Raw genomic sequence first — 22,559 nt, forward strand, 5'->3', positions numbered from 1 at the left:
ATTTTTGATAAAGTGTCGGCCCAATTCCATTGTCCATTGTAAAGTTGTCGGCCCAATAATACAACAAAGTTTGCTTCTGGTTCCCTGAGAAGGGAACTCAATGCTGCATTGCTTTGCCATACCGCACACACACCTGTGTGTCTTCCTTCAGACAATTAAAGTCTGATTGTGTGTGTTCGTGTGTCTGTTTTCTAGTCTCGCGAACTCGCTGACCTGTCATCACATGGCCACTTCGAAGGCCAGTTTCATCGGTGTGTTGCACACATGCTTCAGACACCGGCTCACGGAGAGGCGTTCGCATACCGTCAATCAGACATGCGAAACCCTTGGACGATTTGTCTGTTGTTGTTTAACAAAGTGCATCAAAAAATCATGCTTATGGTTAATGTTCTAATTTAGAATAAACAAAATGACTAGTTACTCTATTATCTTAATCTTATTGATAGCCAACAACATGGGTTTATTCATTCTTAAAGTCCCCCTGTGGTAAAAATCCAGCTTTTAATGTTGTTTATGTGTCTATGTGGTGTTTTTAATATGCTTTAAGACAAACCATGTGTAAGTTCATAAGTCGACAGCATTGCTGAGTATTTTCTCCTTAAAACTGCAGTGAACCAAAGACAGTCTCAAAAACAAGGTTTGAAATCGCTGGTGTTTCTGACGTCACAAACTACCTTGTAACCAATCAGATCAACGTGTGATCGTCAACGAGTGGATCTCTGAGTGAGTGACTGAGTGGAGGCGGGGCTCATTTGCATATAAATAGAACCGTGCATACTAAATGAGGCAAGGGTGTCGAGTTACATTCAAGATATTTTAAGGCATGAAGGTTTTAAATATATAATTTTGGTGATCAGAGATGAGTTTTAAGGGATAAAATGATTGACTCTAGGGGACTTTAATTTTTGTGACTTTAATGAATTCCTTGCTCTATTAAAAATAATGGAATATTTCATGCCCATGGTTATTTAAATTTCTTTTGGTGTCTATATAAAGAAAGATCCATGAGATTTTCTGAGAATAAAACAAAAACTGTTATGGTCCCATGCCTGAAACCCTTAATATATTACATTTAAAACCTTTTCAACTGACAAAACCTTTTTGTAATTGTTAAGTATTATTCAACAATTCATCGATTTGGAATGGAATTTACATCACAAAATATTCCCAATTCCCCAAATAGGCTACTTGAGAATAGTAATGAAGTAAATCGAGTGCTTTATACCCCCAAAATTACATACAAAACATATAAACACATTTGTTTGTTAATAAAGGTTGGATGTACAATTCAACATTTTTCAAGGACTTTGCTTCAGGTGTAAAGGAGAATGTCAGGCAGTGTTTTTGGCTGAAACATCTCAGTAATGAGGCATGAGATCATGACACCGGGACGCTACTTTTCTCCTTGAGAGACACATCAGGGTGTTTCGGTTTTGTTCTGGTTTGAAAATAACTCCTGGTTAACAGGACACACACACACACCCCACTCCACTGTCTGGCAGCTGAAGGTGCCCTTCATTCACATTCTGGGGTAAAACACACTTCACCTGAGGAGGAAATTGAGGACAAACCGTCTCTACAGACTCAGGGATCAGCGGAAGTGCTAATAAACATGGCATTCTCTGAATCTCTGTGCTTTTCCTCTGTATGAACATGGAGATCGTAGTAGAGTGTGTTGTTCAGAGCTGAGTGTGTTGTTGAGAGAGTGTGTTGGAGGGTCAGACATGAACTGGCTATTAGACACCAGCACATCTATATATAGATCCTCACCCCACACCCTTTTGTGTGTGTGTGTGTGTGTGTGTGTGTGTGTGTGTGTGTGTGTGTGTGTGTGTGTGTGTGTGTGTGAGAGAGAGAGAGTATATGTGTGTGTGTGTGTGTGTGTGTGTGTGTGTGTGTGTGTGTGTGTGTGTGTGTGTGTGTGTGTGTGTGTGTGTGTGTGTGTGTGTGTGTGTGTGTGTGTGTGTGTGTGAGAGAGAGAGTGTGTTTGTGTGTGTCTGCCTTGCTGCTGGTTTGTGTCTGTATGCTCCGTAACTTTCTGTTTTGAATCTCTATTTTACTATCATTCCTTGTTGTTTATATTGCTAAATATAATTTACTCATCAACATATATTAGATATTGTCTAATATTGCCTATCACATTAATCTGACATCGCTAGCTTTTAACTAAATCGTCTTTTTTTCTCTTGCGCACTCGCGCCTATTGAATTAGTCTATTAAACAACTGTGGTGAGTAGGATCAGTCAACAAACACAGTGAGTAATGTCTTCTCTTGTTATTGTCACTTGCACTTTGTGTCACATGTATAGTATAGCATTCTCTGTCAGCAATGAGGGATTTAGTCAGATAAATCCCATCACATAGACTCTTTCACCTAGATATCATCATATAGAGACTGTGTCTGTCCCCCAAAAACCTCCCAAACCCATTTAAGGGTAAGAACGTAATTGATGTTCAACAAATAAAAAACAGATATAATACAGATGAACAAATGATAAAGCTCGGGTTGCTAAATATTCGATCCCTTACTTCAAAAGCGCTAATTGTTAATGATATGATATGATTACAGATTATAACCTACTGTAGATGTGCTGTGTTTGACAGAAACTGGCTAAAACCAAACGATTACATTACTATAAATGAGTCCTCCCCCCAAGATTACTGTTGTAAACATGAGTCTCATCTGAAAGAGGGAGGTGTTGCTGTAATTACTGAGAAGTCTTGTTTTAAATATAATTATTTTGAAGTGTTGGTGCTTAATGTAACACTTCTAGTGTAAATGAAAAATCCCGCTGGACATTTGTGCTGGCTACTGTATACAGGCCACCAGGGCACCATACAGACTTTATCAAAGAATTTGCTGATTTTCTATCAGAGTTAGTCCTGTCAGAGTCCTCCTTTGCCCACACCTGCACCTCCTTCACAATCACCTGCACCTGTCAGCGACCTCCCTCATTAACTTCACCATAAAACCACTCACCTTCCCTCATGGTCTAGTCTCGTTTTACCCGAGTTTGTGAAACCTGTAGGACCTTTATCTCCCGTGTCTTTTTCTGTGTACCTCCAGCGATCATCTTCTACGTTCTTCTCCATCGATCCTCTCCAGCGTCTGTGTCCTGGGCTCTCCTCTCCCTTGTGTTGGCCATTTACCTGTTTGTTTGCCCATTGATGCAAAATAAACTATCACCTGTTCTTCTGTCTCTGGGTCCTCTGTTCTGTAACAAATACTGGCTGCAGATAAAGTCCTAATTGTTGGGGATTTTAATATACATGTAGATAATGAAAAAGATGCATTGGGATTGGCATTTAAAGACATTCTTAACTCTATTGGAGTTAGCCAACACGTGTCAGGACCTACTCATTGTCGTAATCATACTTTAGATCTAATATTGTCACATGGAATCAATGTTGATGCTGTTGAAATTCTGCAGCAGAGCGACGACATCTCAGATCATTATCTAGTCTCGTGTAAACTTCATTTAGCCAAGACAGCAAAGCCAACTCCGTGTTACAAATATGTTAGACCTATCACTTCTGCCACTAAAGATCGCTTCCCATATGAAAAAAAACCTGCATGGTTCATATACACTAACCATATATCCTCCTTACTTAAATTGGTCAGAATTACCTTATGTGTTTCATGTAAGACCAATACATGTCCTATACAAAATCAGACACACATACAACTTATAGGGGATTTTTGCGTCATATATGAATACTGTAAAAAGTCTTATATGAGTTGTACATGACAAAAGTATGCAGTTGTGTATGGTATTAATAGAAAACACCGATATTCATACACAAATCATTTAAAGTTCTTATATTGAATCATATGCTAGTCAAATTAAAGTCATATAGGATTTATACACATTTTGTGTCATTTTTTTATACGTGTTATATAAAGTGTATCATACAGATTTCATGTTTAGATGACCAACATCACTTATATGAAGTTTGAAAATTTGGAAATTGTACAGTGCAGAAGCTGGTTGGAGGATGTAGTGTCAAAATATCTCTGTCCTTTATGAGGACTGGTCATTTTCCTTCAGGATTTGGACAGTAAATTTGAAATCTCAACACTTTCAAAAGTGTTTCCTCTCGCAACACAGTGTTACAATATGAACAATAAGAGTAAAATATGACCACCAATGCAGAGAACAACAACACTGTTACAGAGCTGGGTGCAGCTTTGTAGCAAACACTGGCAGAGTTACAGTTCTACACTGTTCGGGTGTCGACCTAACACTTTAAAAGAAGATGAAAATCATTCATCATGGAATTCTTCTCAGCCTTAGGAGTCGAGTATTACACCATCCTGGTGTTGATAGAATACCTTTTTACAAAGAAAAACAACACTAAAGGAGTTACCAGTTTTTCTTATTAGGGTTCTGCATTACATACTTTAAAGAACTGTAAAATAAATTGACAAATCATTTAATCTGAAAAGAATAAATTCACTTTGAAATAAACACATCACTCTATATTACTCTTTCAAAACTTTATTTCAAAACAATCCAGAAAGTTAAATCGTAACCTTAGTCTGGGATTATAGCGGAATTCTGTTCATTGTAAAGTAAAAAATAAAGGCAAAATGCAAACAGTGGTTTTAACAAACTATTTATTTTATTAACGAACAAGCCCCTTTACATCATAGGTTAACCTTTAAAATAAACAATGAATGCACACTATAGGCGTTTCTGTCATCAGAATTATATGAAAGCTGCTTATCAAATGGTCTGTAATACTTCAAATCCTGAACATGTCAGTGAATGTAAGTCCTGTGTCAGTGAAGTTGATTCAGTACCTTCGACTCTGCAACAGTACAGCAGTGCTCGAGTCAACAACATTCAGCTGATGAAGAAGAGTTGCAGGATACGAGTGGATCAGTTGTGTCAAGTTGCTAACAGTAGTCAAATATCTTCATTTGTGTTGTGAAGATGAAAGAAATTCTTACATGTTTGGAACGACATGAGGGTGAGTAATTAATGACAGAATTTCCATTTTGGGTGAACTAACCCTTTAAGAATAAATTAAGACACCCACCTTAAGAAATCTCACTAATAGTCAGCCGCCGGAAGAATATGTGTTCCCTTTTTGTGGCTGTGATGTTGGACAGGTGATTAGAAAATTAAACAGCAAGAAAACATCTACCTGTCAAATCATGAAAACAATTGGTTTGAAAACTAATTTTAAGTAAAAAATAAAAATAAAAATTTCTTTTGTAAAGTAATTTGACTGGACAAATTCAAAATGAGTGGTAAGAAACACAGAAAATCTAGTTATACCAAATAGCAACAAAGCTATAATTATTTTTTATGTTTGTGCCCATGATTCTCTCATGTTATCTGTTAAATCTTATTATCACCAGGTTCTAGTCTGTACAGTCTTTAAACACCAAGCCTGGTTAGCCTTAGCCACTCGGTGCAAAGTTTTATGTTCGTACTAGGTTAAGAAGTACTTAGTACTGTGATAAAGTTTAGAGAAATTGTCACAAATGAAAATGAAATCTAGTGATGCAGAATTTAAAATAAAAAACTATTGATATGTAAAATATTCAACTGTATCTTGTAGAATACACTCTAATAAATATTTTTTGTAATTAAAATGTGTGCTTGTGTGTGTAGTTTTAAATGTTGTGTTTCATCTAATGTTGATTAACAGTATATGACCATGATTGACTTGGCAAAGGCTCCACAAGATAAGAGCAAGAGCATGAACTGCAGCCTTACACTGATTGGTAAACTGCACTGTGTTTTATTAGTTCACTTTAAAAATAAAAAAAAACATTCTGATAATTTACTCACCCTGATGTCATTCAAAGATACCCATGTCTTTCTTTCTTCAGTCGAAAATAAATTTTTCTAGGATTTTTCTACACAGAATGGACTTCAATGGTAACCAAATATTCAAATGTTCAAAGAAGATTCAAATGTCCGTCTCAATGTAGCTTCAAAGTCTCGACACGATCCCAGTCGAGAAATAAGGGTCTTATCCAGTGAAACGATCGGTCATTTTCTAAAAAAAAAAAATATATATATATACATTTGAAACTTTTGAAACTTTGAACATTTGAATAGTTGGTTGCCATTGAAGTCCATTCTGTGTAGAAAAATTTTGAGAAAGAGAGACATGGATATCTTTGATGACATCAGGGTGAGTTTGAAAGTGAGCTAATACTTTAATACATTAAGATATATGCTGGACATGAATCTTAAATTAGCATTATTTTTTACATCAACTAAATTTTTACATCAATAAAATATGGCTTTTGTACATAGGACATACAGTATATGACATATATGATTAAAAATACATTAATATTATGCAATTTATATATGTGGATTTTGCAGCATATATGTCCCTTACAATATTCTGTTGGAACATATAAGAATCACAGGTGTTTTTAGCAAACCTTTTCTTAATAAATGTATTAATAATATTCCTTAGAGCATAATAGAATAGAGTGATCCCTTAAGAGAGCAGCCAGAAAAATGGAGCGCAACTGGAAGAAAACAAAACTAGAGGTGTTTGCATTTCATGGAAAGAGAGCATGATTGCTTATAGAGAGGCTTTAAAAGCTGCTAGATCTGCTTATTTTTCAACCCTATTAGAAGAATATAAACAAAAAAAAAAAAAAAGTATTTATTTGAAACAGTGGCTAAACTTCTAGCCCAGACGTTTCCAAGCAGCACAGCAGTAATGACTTTATAAACGTCTTACTTATAAGATTGATAATATCAGGGAGAAAATTATAACTATGCAACCGTCTACTACAGTCTCGCATCAGGCAGTGCAGTGTAGTCTCACTGACGAAACATTAGATTCATTTATTGCTATAGGAGAGGAAGAATTTTCTCAACTCGTCAAATCATCTAAATCGACAACATGTATGTTAGACCCTATACCGACTAAACTACTGAAAGAGATGCTTCCAGAGGTCATAGATCCTGTGTGTGTGTGTGTGTGTGTGTGTGTGTGTGTGTGTGTGTGTGTGTGTGTGTGTGTGTGTGTGTGTGTGTGTGTGTGTGTATGCATAGCAATTGTGATGTGAGGTCTGCAAATTGTATCCAGAACTTCCATGATAATGAAACACTTCGGCAGCATCAGAGTGTGTGTGTGTGTGTGTGTATGTGTGTGTGTGTGTGTGTGTGTGTGTGTGTGTGTGTGTGTGTGTGTGTGTGTGTGTGTGTGTGTGTGTGTGTGTGTGTGTGTGTGTGTGTGTGTGTGTGTGTGTTTCAGTGACAGATGAAGCACCTGTTCGGTCATTAATCTACAGAACAGCTCTGAGTCTCGGGACCGAGGACACCTTCGCTGAGAGAGAAATACAACACCACCCTGAAACCTGTGCGATCCTCAGTGTTTCTTACATCACATCTTATCATGTCCTAAAATATCTCTGACAGCGCAAGTGGAGCGTCTCTGCCGAATAATGCTTTAATACACGCCTGGATATGGCAAAATGAGAAAATCTTTTCCCATGTACCTTTGTATGGTATATGTGTTTACAACCGTGTGATTTTAGTGTCATTGAGTTACTATTAGTTTCTGTATATATTAATCATATTTTTATGTTTTAAATTTTTTAAATGTCTTTTTTTTATTAGTTTTTATAGTTTTTATTATTATTTTTGAAAATTAGAAATATTTAAGTTTTTTTCGTATTTTATTTTATTTCAGTTAAAGACTATTTCGAGTAATGAAAATAATGAAAGTTATTTTTATCTTTTTACTATAATAACCCTGATATACACATATAATGACATTCAATTAGAGATATACTGTGATCATGGACATTGGAAATATAATAGCGTAATTTGTCCCGCTTGATGTTTTCCCCTTTTGGCATATGAGCTTCATTTACACAAACCTTGACCGTAATATTGCAATGTTTGCTCGGTCATATTTCTGTTGCACAGTGAAGTTTTGTGTCAGAGTCGGAGACACATGTGTTGAGTTTAGACAAGAGTGTGTGAATATAATACAACACGACACCATCACACAGATGTGTGTGTGTGTGTGTGTGTGTACGTGTACAACTATCTTTGTGAGGACCAGTTTGAGTTTTAGACCATTGGAGTGAGGACAAAGAGAGTAAAGTGAGGACATTTTGGCCGGTCCTCACTTTCTGAGACCCCTTTAAACACCTGTCTGAGGGTCAAGACTTGGGTTTAGGGATAAGGTTATAATTAGGTTATAATTAGGTTTAGGGTAAGGGTTCGGGTTAAGCACTTAGTTGTGGGTTAGGGTAAGCGGGTAGAGATTGCATTGTGTCAATGAATGTCCTCATAAAGATAGATGTACAAGAGTGTGTGTGTGTGTGTGTGTGTAACCCATGCCACTCTTCATGACACATGATCTCAAGCTGATGTACTGATGATCTTCCTCAGAGAAACACACTTCAAATGAGTAAATCCTGCGTATTCATACAGTGATACACATAATGAAATGGGTAACAATATGGTATCAAATTAATGGTTTTACTAGCATGCAATTGAGGGGGAAATGGTACGATAAGCCTGGAATATATGCTGCATATTAATTTTAATTTTACTTTGTCTCATTTAATGTAACATCGATTTAAAAATCTGTAGTTTTTATTTGGAATAACTTAATTAAACTCACATCCGCGCACACACGCACACGCACACACGCACGCGCACGCGCACACACACACACACACACACACACACACACACACACACACACACACACGCACACGCACACGCACACGCACACGCGCACGCGCACGCGCACACACACACACACACACACGCACACGCACGCGCACGCGCACGCGCACGCGCACGCGCACACACACACGCACACGCACACGCGCACGCGCACGCGCACACACACACACACACACACACACACACACACACACACACACACACACACACACAAAACACACACACACATTTCAGGACCACCGACTCACATTTCCTTTGTTCTCATGTTTTCTGCAAAATCTCTGGAGCAGGAAATGAAAAAGATTGAAGGGAAAAGTATAGTCTCTCTCTCTCTCTCTCTCTCTCTCTCTCTCTTATGATGACTATCTTTGTTCTCTTAAAGACACAATGATGTTATTTTATAACTGTGTAAAATGAGTCACAGCCAAACCAATTCCCTATTCCTGAAATCTGATGGCTGATATAAATGTTGAAATGGTCAGAGGTCAAATGAAAATAATTTTACATGAAATTAAGGAAATTTGTGCACGTGTGAAGTATCAAACTAAGGCTTGAGCTAAGAAACAATGCAGAGTCTCCAACTCCTACACACTCCCTCTACACACACTTCAGCCGCTGCAATCATAATCAAGACTGTCCCAGAATGCCGTGTGTGAGGAGTGTGAGGGTCAGTGGTGTTAATCAGTGGAGGACAGTGGGGGTGTTCGACTGATCATGCATATTATTAATGACGCACAAGAACCACTCGAAAATAACTTCAACAGGCTCTTCAAATCAGCATTAACTTCAGTTATTATTATAATTTGTGATGCTGAAACAGATCTGAGCAACAGAGCACAACTTGAGTAATGGTGACCTTTGACCCCTGAGGAGCCGGTCACTGATGTCTATTGTGCGCCACCTGGTGGCTGAACAGTTATATGGCGCTTTGCTGTCCTACTTACATCAGTTCATTTCTAAGAATATAGGACCAAGACATTTTTTATTATTATTTATCATGTAAATAATAATATATTTTTCTGATTTGTAAAGCTTATGGAGGCCTTGGAAATAAAAGCATTACAAGTAAAACCCATATTTGAAGGATATAACCTGCACTTCTTTTCAAAAGTGAGATTTTTGAAAGAGTCTCTTCTGCTCACCAAAGCTGCATTTATTCACAAATACTGTAAAAATAGTAAAATATTATTATAATGTAAATCAGCTGTTTTCTATGTGAATATATAGTAAAGTGTCATTTATTCCTGTGATCAAAGCTGAATTTTCAGCATCATTACTCCAGTCTTCAGTGTCACATGATCCTTCAGAAATCACTATAATATGATGATTTGATGCTCAAGAAACATGTATGATTATTATCAATGTTGAAAACAGTTATGCTGCTTCAGATTTTTGTGGAAAACGTCATACTTTGATAAACAGAAAGTTCAAAAGAACAGCATCTTGATGAATAAAAGTATATATATATATATATGACCCCAAACTTTAAAATGCTATATTGTTATTTATTTCGTTTCTACTTTATAATGGCACTTTTGGAGTGTAAAGTCAGGATCATCAACAACATTTCTTTCTCTGATCAACTGAAATACACATAAGTAGATAAGAGCTGAAGAACAATGTATTAAAACTTATTTGATCTTTATTATGTAATACCAAGAAATACATTTACTTGTGAGAATCAAAGCACTGTCATCAAATCATACACAACATTAAAACAGTTTCTTTTAGTTAATTTAAAGAAATAAATATTTCTTAAGAGTGTGTATTTTGCATAATTTCAGAGAAAAATTTACCAAGACCTGCAACAAAATACAAGTTGTAAAAGGAATTACATTCATGCAAACTGAATCTTGTTTTAATGCTGTACTGTATTTGCTCCATACAATTCACAGACAAACATATTATATATAAACTGTTCTCTTACTATCAGTGTTTAACACATGAGTGCAGATTTACACACACACACACACACACACACACACACACACACACACACACACACACACACACACACACACACACACACACACACACACACACACACACACACACACACACAAACACACACACACACACACACACACACACACACACACACACACACACACACACACACACACACACACACACACACACACACACACACACATTTCAGGACCACCAACTCACATTTTCTTTGTTCTCATGTTTTCTGCAAAAATTATCTCTGGAGCAGGAAATGAAAAAGATTGAAGGGAAAAGTATAGTCTCTCTCTCTCTCTCTCTCTCTCTCTCTCTCTCTCTCTTATGATGACTATCTTTGTTCTCTTAAAGACACAATGATTTTATTTTATAACTATGTAAAATGAAGGAATTAACAAAATTTGTGCACGTGTGAAGTATCAAACTAAGGCTTGAGCTAAGAAACAATGCAGAGTCTCCAACTCCTACACACTCCCTCTACACACACTTCAGCCGCTGCAATCATAATCAAGACTGTCCCAGAGAGGTGTGACACTCTCACTTTCACACACACACACACACACACACACACACACACACACACACACACACACACACACACACACACACACACACACACACACACACACACACACACACACACACACACACACTCACACACAACACCGGAGCAGGATCCAGTACTCCTGTCAGCTTCAGCTCTCATCTTATCTGATTGCTTGCCAAATGATTATAGCAAAGATGGTTGCCACTAGCGACATGACAAGAGCCAGAATACACATCCTCTTGCGGGATTTTCTCTTAAAAGGAAAAAAAACACACAGTCATGAACAGTCTCTACCAGCACGGAGACGTTAACATAGCATCTTGTGTGATGGTCATACCTGATAGTACGCGGCGTGTTGGATCTGCTCGGTCCCTCGCTCCACATGCACCTCTGCGCTCTCCACGTTAGCTTCAATGCTATCTGTGTATGATGACATAAGGAAAGCAGGCTTTAACATGTGTGAACGACTGAACCTGTGCAGAAAAATGAAGAGAGAGAGAACTAGTCTAACCCACCTATCATGTCACCTTGGTCATGGATCATGACTGCGAGATCCTTGAAGATCTGATTCACATCCATGATGTCTGACTGAATCAAGAGCAGAAGGCAGTTGAGACATTGTACAATCATCACTCAATTACCATTATCAATAAGTGACGACAGTGTATTGAAGTGTGCGTTAAAATAACACCAAGTTATATTGTTACTGCTCAGAGACACACAGGTTGAGGATCCAAATGCAGCTGTTTAAACTTGCTCAGACAGCAACATACATGTGGATTCCACGCGTACCAGATGTGGGCCGGATCTGGGCCGACACTATGTTGCTGTCTGGGTGGGGTCTTCATTTATTTTTAATTAGTAGGGGCTGCTTGGTAAATTGACTAATTTACAATTTTTTTTATTTACAGTAGTTGTACGATAGTTGCTAGATTATCAGTGAGAGCAGTGCAAACTATTATCACGTAAATAACGTCTCTATGCTGATTGGCTGATCAGTGTGGCCAACTATTTTCAAAAGGCTAAAGCCTGCTCAAAAAGTCGTTAAATGTCTCTAGATGACGCAGTGCAGCAACCGTTTTCTCTGCTAATCTGTGCTCATATACTGTATTTTAATATTATAGCCGAATCTACAATAAAGCTGTTATCATTTGCCTATTTTCTGTCAGACAACGGAACAATTATGATATAGTGATTGACTACATGTTAACCAGCAGTTCAAAATTTTGCTAGATTTTCAATTTACCAGACAGTGTCTGACTTTTTTTTTTTTTTTAAAGCGACTACCCAGACAGCAACATAGTGTCAGCCCAGATCCGGCCCACATCTGGTACACACGGAATCCACATGTATCTGGGATTCTGGGCCGACACTATGTTGCTGTCTGGGTAGTCTTTTTAACAAAAATTTGTCACTAAAGGGGTCTGAAAAGTTGCTAAGTTGGTGGTTTATATACCTGTCACAAACTGCTCAGAGACACACAGGTTGAGGATCCAAATGCAGCTGTTTATTGGGGCAATCCAAAATCATAATCCAAAAGACAGGCACATTTTCAAAACCATAGGGCAAACAATCCAGATAACAACAGGGTAGAAAACACAGGAAAAACAGGAAAATCCAGAAAACCAGACAGAAGATCAAAAACCATGACACGGGAAACCAGAGCGAGCACTCAGTGAGAAATGAGTGAGAGAAAACATGAGGCTACATTGGCAGAGAACAAAATAAGTCCAAGCAATGGGAAGTAATGGGAAGTTCATGATGAGATAACCCAGGAGTCGAGAGGAGTGCCCTCTGGTGGAGATTATGGACACTCCAGCCGGTGGATGAGACATAGCCACACCTTAACGAGAGTATTCCAGACGCTCCTCAAACAGTGACAGACATCCAAGAGGGAGGTGGAGCAGAGGGGGGCCCGAGGGCCAGGTCCATGGGACTGGTGACTACCAACGTGGAGCAGATGACCACCACAGCAGAGAAGATGGTACTGCAGATTCCAACAGCAGAGCAGGACATCAACACAGCAGAGTAGACGACCACCACGGCGGAGCAGGTGGAGGTGGCGACAACTAAAGGAGAGCTGGCGGGGATGTAGACCACCAAGGTGTAGCTGAGGACAACCACAGTGGAGCAGGCTGGACTAGTGACCACCACAGTAGAGCTGGCGGAACTGGAGCAAAGAGCACAGAGAGGTTAGGGTTTGGCCTCTGGGGGCGTGTCAAAGTAGGCGGGGAGTTCAGTAATGGCCTCTGTGGCCATTACAGGAAAGGCAGGGAGATCATGGACGACCTCCATGGTTGTATCAGGGCATACAGAGAGATCAGGGAAAACCTCTATGGTTGTATCAGGGCAGACAGAGAGATCAGGGATAACCTCTGTGGTTGTATCAGGGCATACAGGGAGATCAGGGATAACCTCCATGGTTGTATCAGGGCAGACAGAGAGATCAGGGATAACATCCATGGTTGTATCAGGCCATACAGGGAGATCAGGGATAACCTCCATGGTTGTATCAGGGCATAGAGAGAGATCAGGGATAATCTCCATGGTTGTATCAGGGCATACAGAGAGATCAGGGATAACCTCCATGGTTGTATCAGGGCAAACAGAGAGATTCGGGATAACCTCTGTTGTTGTATCAGGGCATACAGGGACGATCAGGGATAACCTCCATGGTTGTATCAGGGCAAACAGAGAGATCAGGGATAACCTCTGTGGTTGAATCAGGGCATACAGGGACGATCAGGGATAACCTCTGTGGTTGTATCAGGGCATACAGAGAGATCAAGGATAACCTCCATGGTTGTATCAGGGCAGACAGAGAGATCAGGGATAATCTCCATGGTTGTATCAGGGCATACAGGGAGATCAGGGATAACCTATAATCACCTACAATAATCAGGGATGAAATCACCGGAAAAAAACTTCCGGTGAGAGGACGCTGTCGCCTTTTGGCTGCCGCTTCTCACTCTGGACGAAAAAGTTTGTTTGCAACAAAACGGTTTTACCTACTGACTTCTTTGGTACCGATGGTATCTGTTCCTGCCTCAAGATCTGGACTGTGTCTTTGCCTGGTCGCCGCATCTGCTGCCTGTCACGTTGTGATTCTGTTGTGACCACCAACTAGCCAGCTCCCGGGGTTGCTTTTGGCCCATCCCCGCTGTGTTCTGCTCGAGCAGTGGATTACAGCCCGGCTACTGGCCGGCCTGCACTCCGGAGCAGCCTGTCAGCTATGCGGCTACTGTTTATGACCTTCCTGCTTGCCTCTCTGTGGCTCTTGTCATCTACAGCTCTGACCATGGCGCTTCGATACACGTCGTTGCAGCTTCTCAGATTCAACCACCGCGCACCTCCTTCACTGGACATCATCTCTACTTTGCAACAACATTGTCTTCTCCGTCGTCGCCCTTATATCCACCGAGGCTCCTGTCGCAATCTTTCCTACTACTTCAGTGCTGAAAACAGTATTCCATCTTTTTGGTCCAGCCGTAGTTCACTCCCGCCTGGACACCGGCGCAACCACAACATCCGCATATGTCATCCGCGCACTCTTCACGTGACTTCATCTAACCTCCTGCCCGTCACAACTTCCACCACTTGGATTTCACAACAAAAGCTTCTTAAGACAGCGCTATTCAATACTAGATCACTCAACAATAAAAGCCTGCTCCTCTGTGAATTCATCATTGACAATAAATTGGATTTTCTCTGTGTTACTGAAACCTGGCACAAACCCATGGACTACATTGCATTAAATCAGACCACCCCACCTGGATACTCCTTCATTTTTCAACCCCCGTCTGGACCGGCGAGGAGGTGGCATTGCAGTGATTTACCGCAGCGTTATTTCGATCCACCCCATCCCCATCCCGGTTGTATCCTCATTTGAACACTTGGCTTTCAGGCTTCCTGGTTCCCAATCACTCACTGCGGCAGTCATCTACCACCCTCCCAAAACTTGCCCATCATTTCTTTCCAATTTCACTTACTTTGTAACTCAGCTGTCCTCTATTTCACCGTCCGTTCTCCTCATTGGTGACTTCAACATTCATATCAACTCTCCGGAAGCAAAATTCACATCTGACTTTTTGGACATTTTAAACTGCCTCAACCTCACTCAGCATGTCACTTCACCTACACATAATCATGGACATATCCTGGACCTGGTCTGTTCCACACCCCCTCTCACTATACAAAACCTTTCATTGACCGACCTCACAATTTCTGATCATCTGGCCATCACTTTGGATATCATTACCCCCTCTCCTACCATTAAACACACTAGAACAACTACATTTCGAAACCTGAAATCCATTAGTCCCATCTCTCTCACCTCCTCCATATCCCATGCCATCTCTACTTCTTCGCTTCCCTCTGATCCAATTGCCTTTGATCTAGTCAACTTCTACAACCACACACACTCCACCTGCCTCAACCAAATAGCCCCCCTTAAAACTGCCTCAGTCTCCTTCTCCAACTCTGCACCCTGGTACATCCCAGATCTGCACATTCTCAAAGAAGAAAAAAGACAACTTGATAGGATCCATAAAAAATCCGGTCTCAATGTTCATCCCCAAGCCTATAAACACGCCATAACCACATACAATTCTGCTCTCAAAAATGCCCGGTCTAACTACTAACAACTCATCCACTCAAATTCTTCCGACGCCCGCACCCTATTCTCCACATTTGCAAAACTGACCTCACCTATTCACAATATAACAATATACAATATAACCTCCACATTCACTACAGACAAATGCAATAACTTCCTGTCATCCTACCACACCAAAATCCATACCATACACTAACATCCACTTCCTCCACTTCCGCTCTCCCTGAATATCAACTTACTCCCCTCACACTCCACAGTTTTTCCTCTTTCTCTCCTCGGTCTACCTCTGACACCTCCAAACTCCTTTCAACTATGAAATTCTCTAACTGCCTGCTTGACACGATCCCCTCACCCCTCTTTAAAACCTGTCAACAAATCCTCATCCCTCTTATCACCATTATTTTTATTTTTGTAATTTAGTGTTTTTATTTATTTTGAAAAAGTTTGACAATATTTTGTAAAATAAGAAAGAAAAACTTATATAACTACTAATTCCCCTCTAACCCCCACCCCTTCCCGCACCCACCCCATTGCACTTCGGGACATTGAGCAGTATCCGATTAACAAGGGATAAAATAAAATTAATTTAGAGAAAGACAAATAAAATAAGGTTAATGACAACACCCATAAGTAGCTGCAGATTAAGTAGACAAGAATTTCTTGACTGTAGATATCCAGTTCTTCCACATCGAAAAAGTCCTAGGGTTAGTGTGATTGGTCCGTGCAGATGACAGCTCCAGGTATAATATCTCCAATAAGGAGTGAGGCCAATGTTTAATAGAAAGGTCATGTGGAGGTTTCCAACGTTGAACCAGTAACTTCTTTGCAGCAGTCATGGCAACTAACCAGAATTTCCATACCTTCTCACATAGAGGATATTGAGAATTGTCATTCAATAATAAAATAACAGGATCTTTGGGGATACAAATCCTCGAAGCCTTTTTCAAAACATCAAGCACCCCATCCCAGAATTTTTGCACATCTGGACAGCCCCACAGCATATGTACCAAAGTGTCCACACATCCCGGTCCACAGAAATTACACTCTTATCACCATTATCATTAACACTTCCCCCATGTCTGGATCCGTTCCATCTCTGCTAAAACTTGCGTCCATCACACCCCTCCTAAAAAAAACCTGGTCTGGACACTGACAATCTGGAAAACTTCAGACCCATTTCCAATCTCCTGTTACTCTAAAAAATTCTGGAACGCGCCATCATCACACAACTCCACCAATATCTCCACTCCTCTCAACTCTTCAAAACATTTCAATCCAGATTCCGTCCACACCACAGCACAGAAACAGCCCTTCTTAAAGTCACGAATGATCTCCTCATTGCTGCCGACTCTGGTTCCATATCCATCCTCCTTCTCCTCGACCTCCGCTGCATTTGACACTATAGACCATACTGTCCTCCTCCATCGTCTTATATCTATTGGCATCTCTGGCACAGCACTTCTTTGGCTCACCTCCTACCTCTCTGACCTTCACCACTTTGTCTCTGTTAACAACTGCAACTCGCACACCTCCCCTGTACCCCATGGCGTCCCCCAAGGTTACGTTCTCGGTCCCCTCCTTTTCACCATCTACAGGCTTCCCCTCGGTCAGATCATCCGTCACCATGGACTCCATTTTCATTGCTACGCCGATGATACCCAACTCTACATATCCACCAAATCCATCACCCCGGCTATCCTCTCCACCATCACCGATTGTATTTCCGACATAAAGACCTGGATGGACAATAACTTTCTTAAACTCAACAGCAACAAAACAGAACTCCTTATCACCGGCCCAAAATCATTCCTCTCTTCTATTCAGAACTTTACTCTCCTTATCGACGGACAGAATGTCTCCCCCTCCTTCGAAACCTTGGTATCATAATGGACTCCGCCCTCTCATACCGAACACACATCAACCATATCACCAAACTATCCTTTTTCCACCTCCGCAACATTGCCCGTTTTCGCCCCTCCCTCACCCTGTCAACAGCTGAAATCCTAATTCACGCCCTCATAACTTCAAGACTTGACTACTGCAATTGCCTTCTCTACGGACTTCCTACCAATCAACTACAAAAACTACAATACATTCAGAATTCAGCCGCCCACCTCCTCACCCACACCCGGTCCCGGGAACACATCACCCCCGTTCTCCAGCAGCTCCATTGGCTACCTGTTCATTACCGCATTAAATATTAGCTCCTCCTCCTCACCTACAAGTCCCTCCATCACCTGGCCCCGCCCTACCTCACTGAGCTTCTGGTACCGTATCAATCCACCCGCCACCTCCGTTCATCTGGTACAAACCGCCTTACCCCGATCATCCACACAAACCGCCGGACCTTGGGGGATCGAGCTTTTGCTATTGCTGCCCCCACCCTTTGGAACTCACTACCCACATCCATAAGAAACTCTGATTCACTTCAAATATTCAAATCAGTACTCAAAACCAACCTGTTCAAACTAGCTTTTTCTTAAAATCCCCTTTTTATTCTTCATGTGAAGCGTCTTTGAGTGTCCTGAAAAGCGCGATACAAGTGTGATGTATTATTTATTATTATTAACCTCCATGGTTGTATTAGGGCATACAGAGAGATAAGGGAAAACCTCCATGGTTGTATCAGGGCATACAGAGAGATCAGGGATAATCTCCATGGTTGTATCAGGGCATACAGAGAGATCAGGGATAACCTCCATGGTTGTATCAGGGCAAATAGAGAGATCAGGGATAACCTCCATGGCTGTATCAGGGCATACAGGGAGATCAGGGGTAACCTCCATGGTTGTATCAGGGCATACAGAGAGATCAGGGATAACCTCCATGGTTGTATCAGGGTATACAGGGAGATCAGGGATAACCTCTGTGGTTGTAACAGGGCATACAGAGAGAGATCAGGGATAACCTCTGTGGTTGTATTAGGGCATACAGAGAGATCAGGGATAACCTCCATGGTTGTATCAGGGCATACAGAGAGATCAGGGATAACCTCCATGGTAGTATCAGGGCAAACATTGAGATCAGGGATAACCTCCATGGTTGTATTAGGGCAGACAGAGAGATCAGGGATAACCTCCATGGTTGTATCAGGGCAGACAGAGAGATCAGGGATAACCACTGTGGTAGTATCAGAGCAGACAGAGAGATCAGGGATAACCTCCATGGTTGTATCAGGGCAGACAGAGAGATCAGCGATAACGTCCATGGTTGTATCAGGGCAGACAGAGAGATCAGGGATAACCTCCATGGTTGTATCAGGGCAAACAGAGAGATCAGGAATAACCTCTGTGGTTGTATCAGGGCATACAGGGAGATCAGGGATAACCTCTGTGGTTGTATCAGGGCGTACAGAGAGATCAGGGATAACCTCCATGCTTGTATCAGGGGATACAGAGAGATCAGGGATAACCTCTGTGGTTGTATCAGGGCATACAGGGAGATAAGGGATAACCTTTGTGGTTGTATCAGGGCATACAGAGAGATCAGGGATAACCTCCATGGTTGTATCAGGGCATACAGAGAGATCAGGGATAACCTCCATGGTTGTATCAGGCAAACAGAGAGATCAGGGATAACCTCCATGCTTGTATCAGGGCAGACAGAGAGATCAGCGATAACCTCCATGGTTGTATCAGGGTAGACAGTGAGATCAGGGTTAACCACTGTGGTAGTAGCAGGGCAGACAGAGAGATCAGGGATAACCTCCATGGTTGTATCAGGGCAGACAGAGAGATCAGGGATAACCTCCATGGTTGTATCAGGGCAGACAGAGAGATCAGGGATAACCTCCATGGTTGTATCAGGGCAGACAGAGAGATCAGCGATAACCTCCATGGTTGTATCAGGGTAGACAGAGAGATCAGGGTTAACCACTGTGGTAGTATCAGGGCAGACAGAGAGATCAGGGATAACCTCCATGGTTGTATCAGGGCAGACAGAGAGATCAGGGATAACCTCCATGGTTGTATCAGGGCAGACAGAGAGATCAGGGATAACCTCCATGGTTGTATCAGGGCAGACAGAGAGATCAGGGATAACCTCCATGGTTGTATCAGGGCAGACAGAGAGATCAGGGATAACCTGGCGTCCATGATGGCCGAAGACTCTGGCCTGGCATCCATGATGCTTGAGAATTCTGGCCTGGCATCCATGATGACGGTTGAGAACTCTGGCTTGGCGTCCATGATGATGGTTGAGAACTCTGACCTGGCATCCATGACGGTTGAGAACTCTGGCCTTGCGTCCATGATGGCGGATGAGAACTCTGGCCTGGCGTCCATTATAACGGTTGAGAACTCTGACCTGGCATCCATGACGGTTGAGAACTCTGGCGTGGCGTCCATGATGGCGGTTGAGAACTCTGGCCTGAACTCTGGCCATGATGACAGTTGAGAACTCTGGCCTGGCATCCATGACGGTTGAGATCTCTGGCCTGGTGTCCATGATGACTGAAGACTCCGGCCTGGCATCCATGACGGTTGAGAATTCTGGCCTGGCATCCATGATGGTTGAGAACTCTGGCCTGGCATCCATGACGGTTGAGAACTCTGGCCTGGCATCCATGACGGCTGAAGACTCTGGCGTGGCATCCATGACGGTTGAGAACTCTGGCTTGGCATCCATGACGGCTGAAGACTCTGGCGTGGCATCCATGACGGCTGATAACTCTGGCCTGTCATCCATGACGGTTGAGAACTCTGGCCTGGCATCCATGACGGCTGAAGACTCTGGCGTGGCATCCATGACGGCTGATAACTCTGGCCTGGCATCCATGACGGTTGAGAACTCTGGCCTGGCATCCATGACGGCTGAAGACTCTGGCGTGGCATCCATGACGGCTGATAACTCTGGCCTGGCATCCATGACGGTTGAGAACTCTGGCTTGGCATCCATGACGGCTGAAGACTCTGGCGTGGCATCCATGACGGCTGAAGGCTCTGATGTGGCATCACAGATCAGCGTAGATTGTAACGGCTTGTTAAATCCATAGCAGGCATAATCAATGAGAGCAAAGTCTGGGAAATCAGTGAAATTAGCAATGTCCAGAAAGTCCAGGATGTGGTCCTTGAGTGAGCGAGTTCCTTTGCGAAGGCGGACTAGAGTGACTGCTGAATCCATTTGTGGCAAAGTCTTCCGTCACAAACTGCTCAGAGACACACAGGTTCAGGATCCAAATGCACCTGATTATTAGGGCGATCCATGATCGTAATCCAAAAGACAGGCAAATTATCAAAACCATAAGGTAGAGATGTTTCAGCAGAATTCATGGTGAAACACTACATTGCCCATGATGCAGTACAGAAAATTCCACTAATCAGAGAGTCGTGACAAGCAAAACATGTCAAAAGAGCTCTTTAGCTCCACCCACTCCCACGAAGCACTGCAAATGACGTAATCGAGTCTTCCTAAGCTCTGAAAAGTTCACAGTCTTAAATCTTTGTATTTTTTTCAGATTTTCTAATACTTGTTTTGCTTCAAATCAAAGTTTGTAATGTTGTGATTCTCCTATTAGCTAGCTTTTTTAATCCCTATGGGAGAAATGAATGGAAAAAAAATCCATAATTTGTTTTTTTTACCAATGGAGGGAAAAAGATCTGGCTATTGATTTTGTGTCCTGTCCAGTGTCCACTTCTCTATTCACTCAGACTCGCCATATTGAATCATTTTCCGAACGGTTGTAATTACATTGGCATATCTGACACGATCAAAGAAAAGAGTAATTCGGTAACATTTTATGGTACACATTCTGAGACATGAAATGAATAACTAGGAATTAAAAATTAAATTATTCTTCTCCCATTTTCCAAATAAGTGTTGGGGACGCTGTGACGATCCACCACTGATTTTATCCCAGATTATCTTGAATGCATAAGGGTCTTGAAGAAGATATAATTTTGGTACGCTGATGTCATACATGAAGTGCTCACTCACCTCCAGCTGACGTATATTGGTCTCTCTCTCTTTAATAAGCTCCAGGTCCTCTTCAGTGACAGGCTCCTCATCTGTCTGCATTCGCCACCCTTCATGTCTTTTCAAATAAATTCAATCAGATCTCTAACCAGACCCACATTGTTCAGATTTGATTCATATCCTATCATCAGCGTTAGTTCCCCCCAAAAATAAAAATTATGTCATCATTTACTCACCTTTATGTCAATCTAAAGAGTGAAAACAAACTCTTGGACAGGTTCAACCTTGCTGTTTGATCTTTGTTGCCAAATATCAAAGCCACAAAGAACTAAGTTTGACACAAATAAAATATTTTCCCTTAGTCGTTCACATCATTATTTTCTAAATGCTTTAAGGTTTTGTCACAGGGCTTTTAGCAACCCAGACAGCAACATAATGCCACTGTCTGGGATGAGGGCGAGTAAATGAGGACAGAATTGAAACTCTTTTCACACAGATTTGAACACTACAACAGAGACTCAATGAAGTCATGCCTCAATGAATATGTTGAACCTACTTTTCAAATGTCACAAGCTGTTCGTCTTGATTGAGTTCATCAACCTGCAAGATTAAATGCTTTTTTTACTAAGGTAATGACACGTAAAAAAATAAGCAGTAGATAATGATCAAATGTGTGCTATTTTCCTGCAGTCTGGATCCGGCTCGCGCCCGGGCCACGGACTCACGCTCCCTCTCCGCGGCTCGACGCTGAACCACCTGGAAGTTGTTGAGCGCGGCGGAGAAGTCGTTCATCAGACGGTCCTTCTGGATCCGCTGCTGGCGCTGTGAG

The 22,559-nt window shown here is 41.5% G+C and overlaps 1 protein-coding gene across 1 annotated transcript; it reads right to left on the bottom strand.

Moving 5' to 3' along the window:
* Positions 1 to 10,314: 10,314 nt before the first annotated feature.
* LOC143704978 (syntaxin-12-like) lies at positions 10,315 to 22,556 on the bottom strand. Its single transcript, XM_077197456.1, has 5 exons — positions 22,287 to 22,556; positions 21,752 to 21,848; positions 11,718 to 11,790; positions 11,540 to 11,622; positions 10,315 to 11,455 (listed from the first exon to the last, which is right to left on the bottom strand). Exons 2-5 carry the CDS (start codon positions 21,830 to 21,832, stop codon positions 11,363 to 11,365), a joined length of 330 nt encoding a protein of 109 aa, XP_077053571.1. The 5' UTR covers positions 21,833 to 21,848; positions 22,287 to 22,556; the 3' UTR covers positions 10,315 to 11,362.
* Between the last annotated feature and the right edge of the window lie 3 nt (positions 22,557 to 22,559).

The sequence above is a fragment of the Siphateles boraxobius genome, unplaced genomic scaffold, assembly GCF_051911475.1.
Source record: "Siphateles boraxobius isolate OS27281-9 unplaced genomic scaffold, OSU_SipBor_1 110, whole genome shotgun sequence".
Classification (NCBI taxonomy): Eukaryota; Metazoa; Chordata; class Actinopteri; order Cypriniformes; family Leuciscidae; genus Siphateles; species Siphateles boraxobius.

Bases quoted from the DNA above. Each gene is read 5' to 3' on its own strand.
- LOC143704978 (XM_077197456.1), bottom strand. From the start codon at position 21,832: ATGCAGACAGATGAGGAGCCTGTCACTGAAGAGGACCTGGAGCTTATT. The intron at 11,791-21,751 runs GTGAGTGAGCAC...CTCTTGATTCAG, and splicing joins CCAATATACGTCAGCTGGAG to TCAGACATCATGGATGTGAA. The intron at 11,623-11,717 runs GTGGGTTAGACT...CATCATACACAG, and splicing joins TGACCAAGGTGACATGATAG to ATAGCATTGAAGCTAACGTG.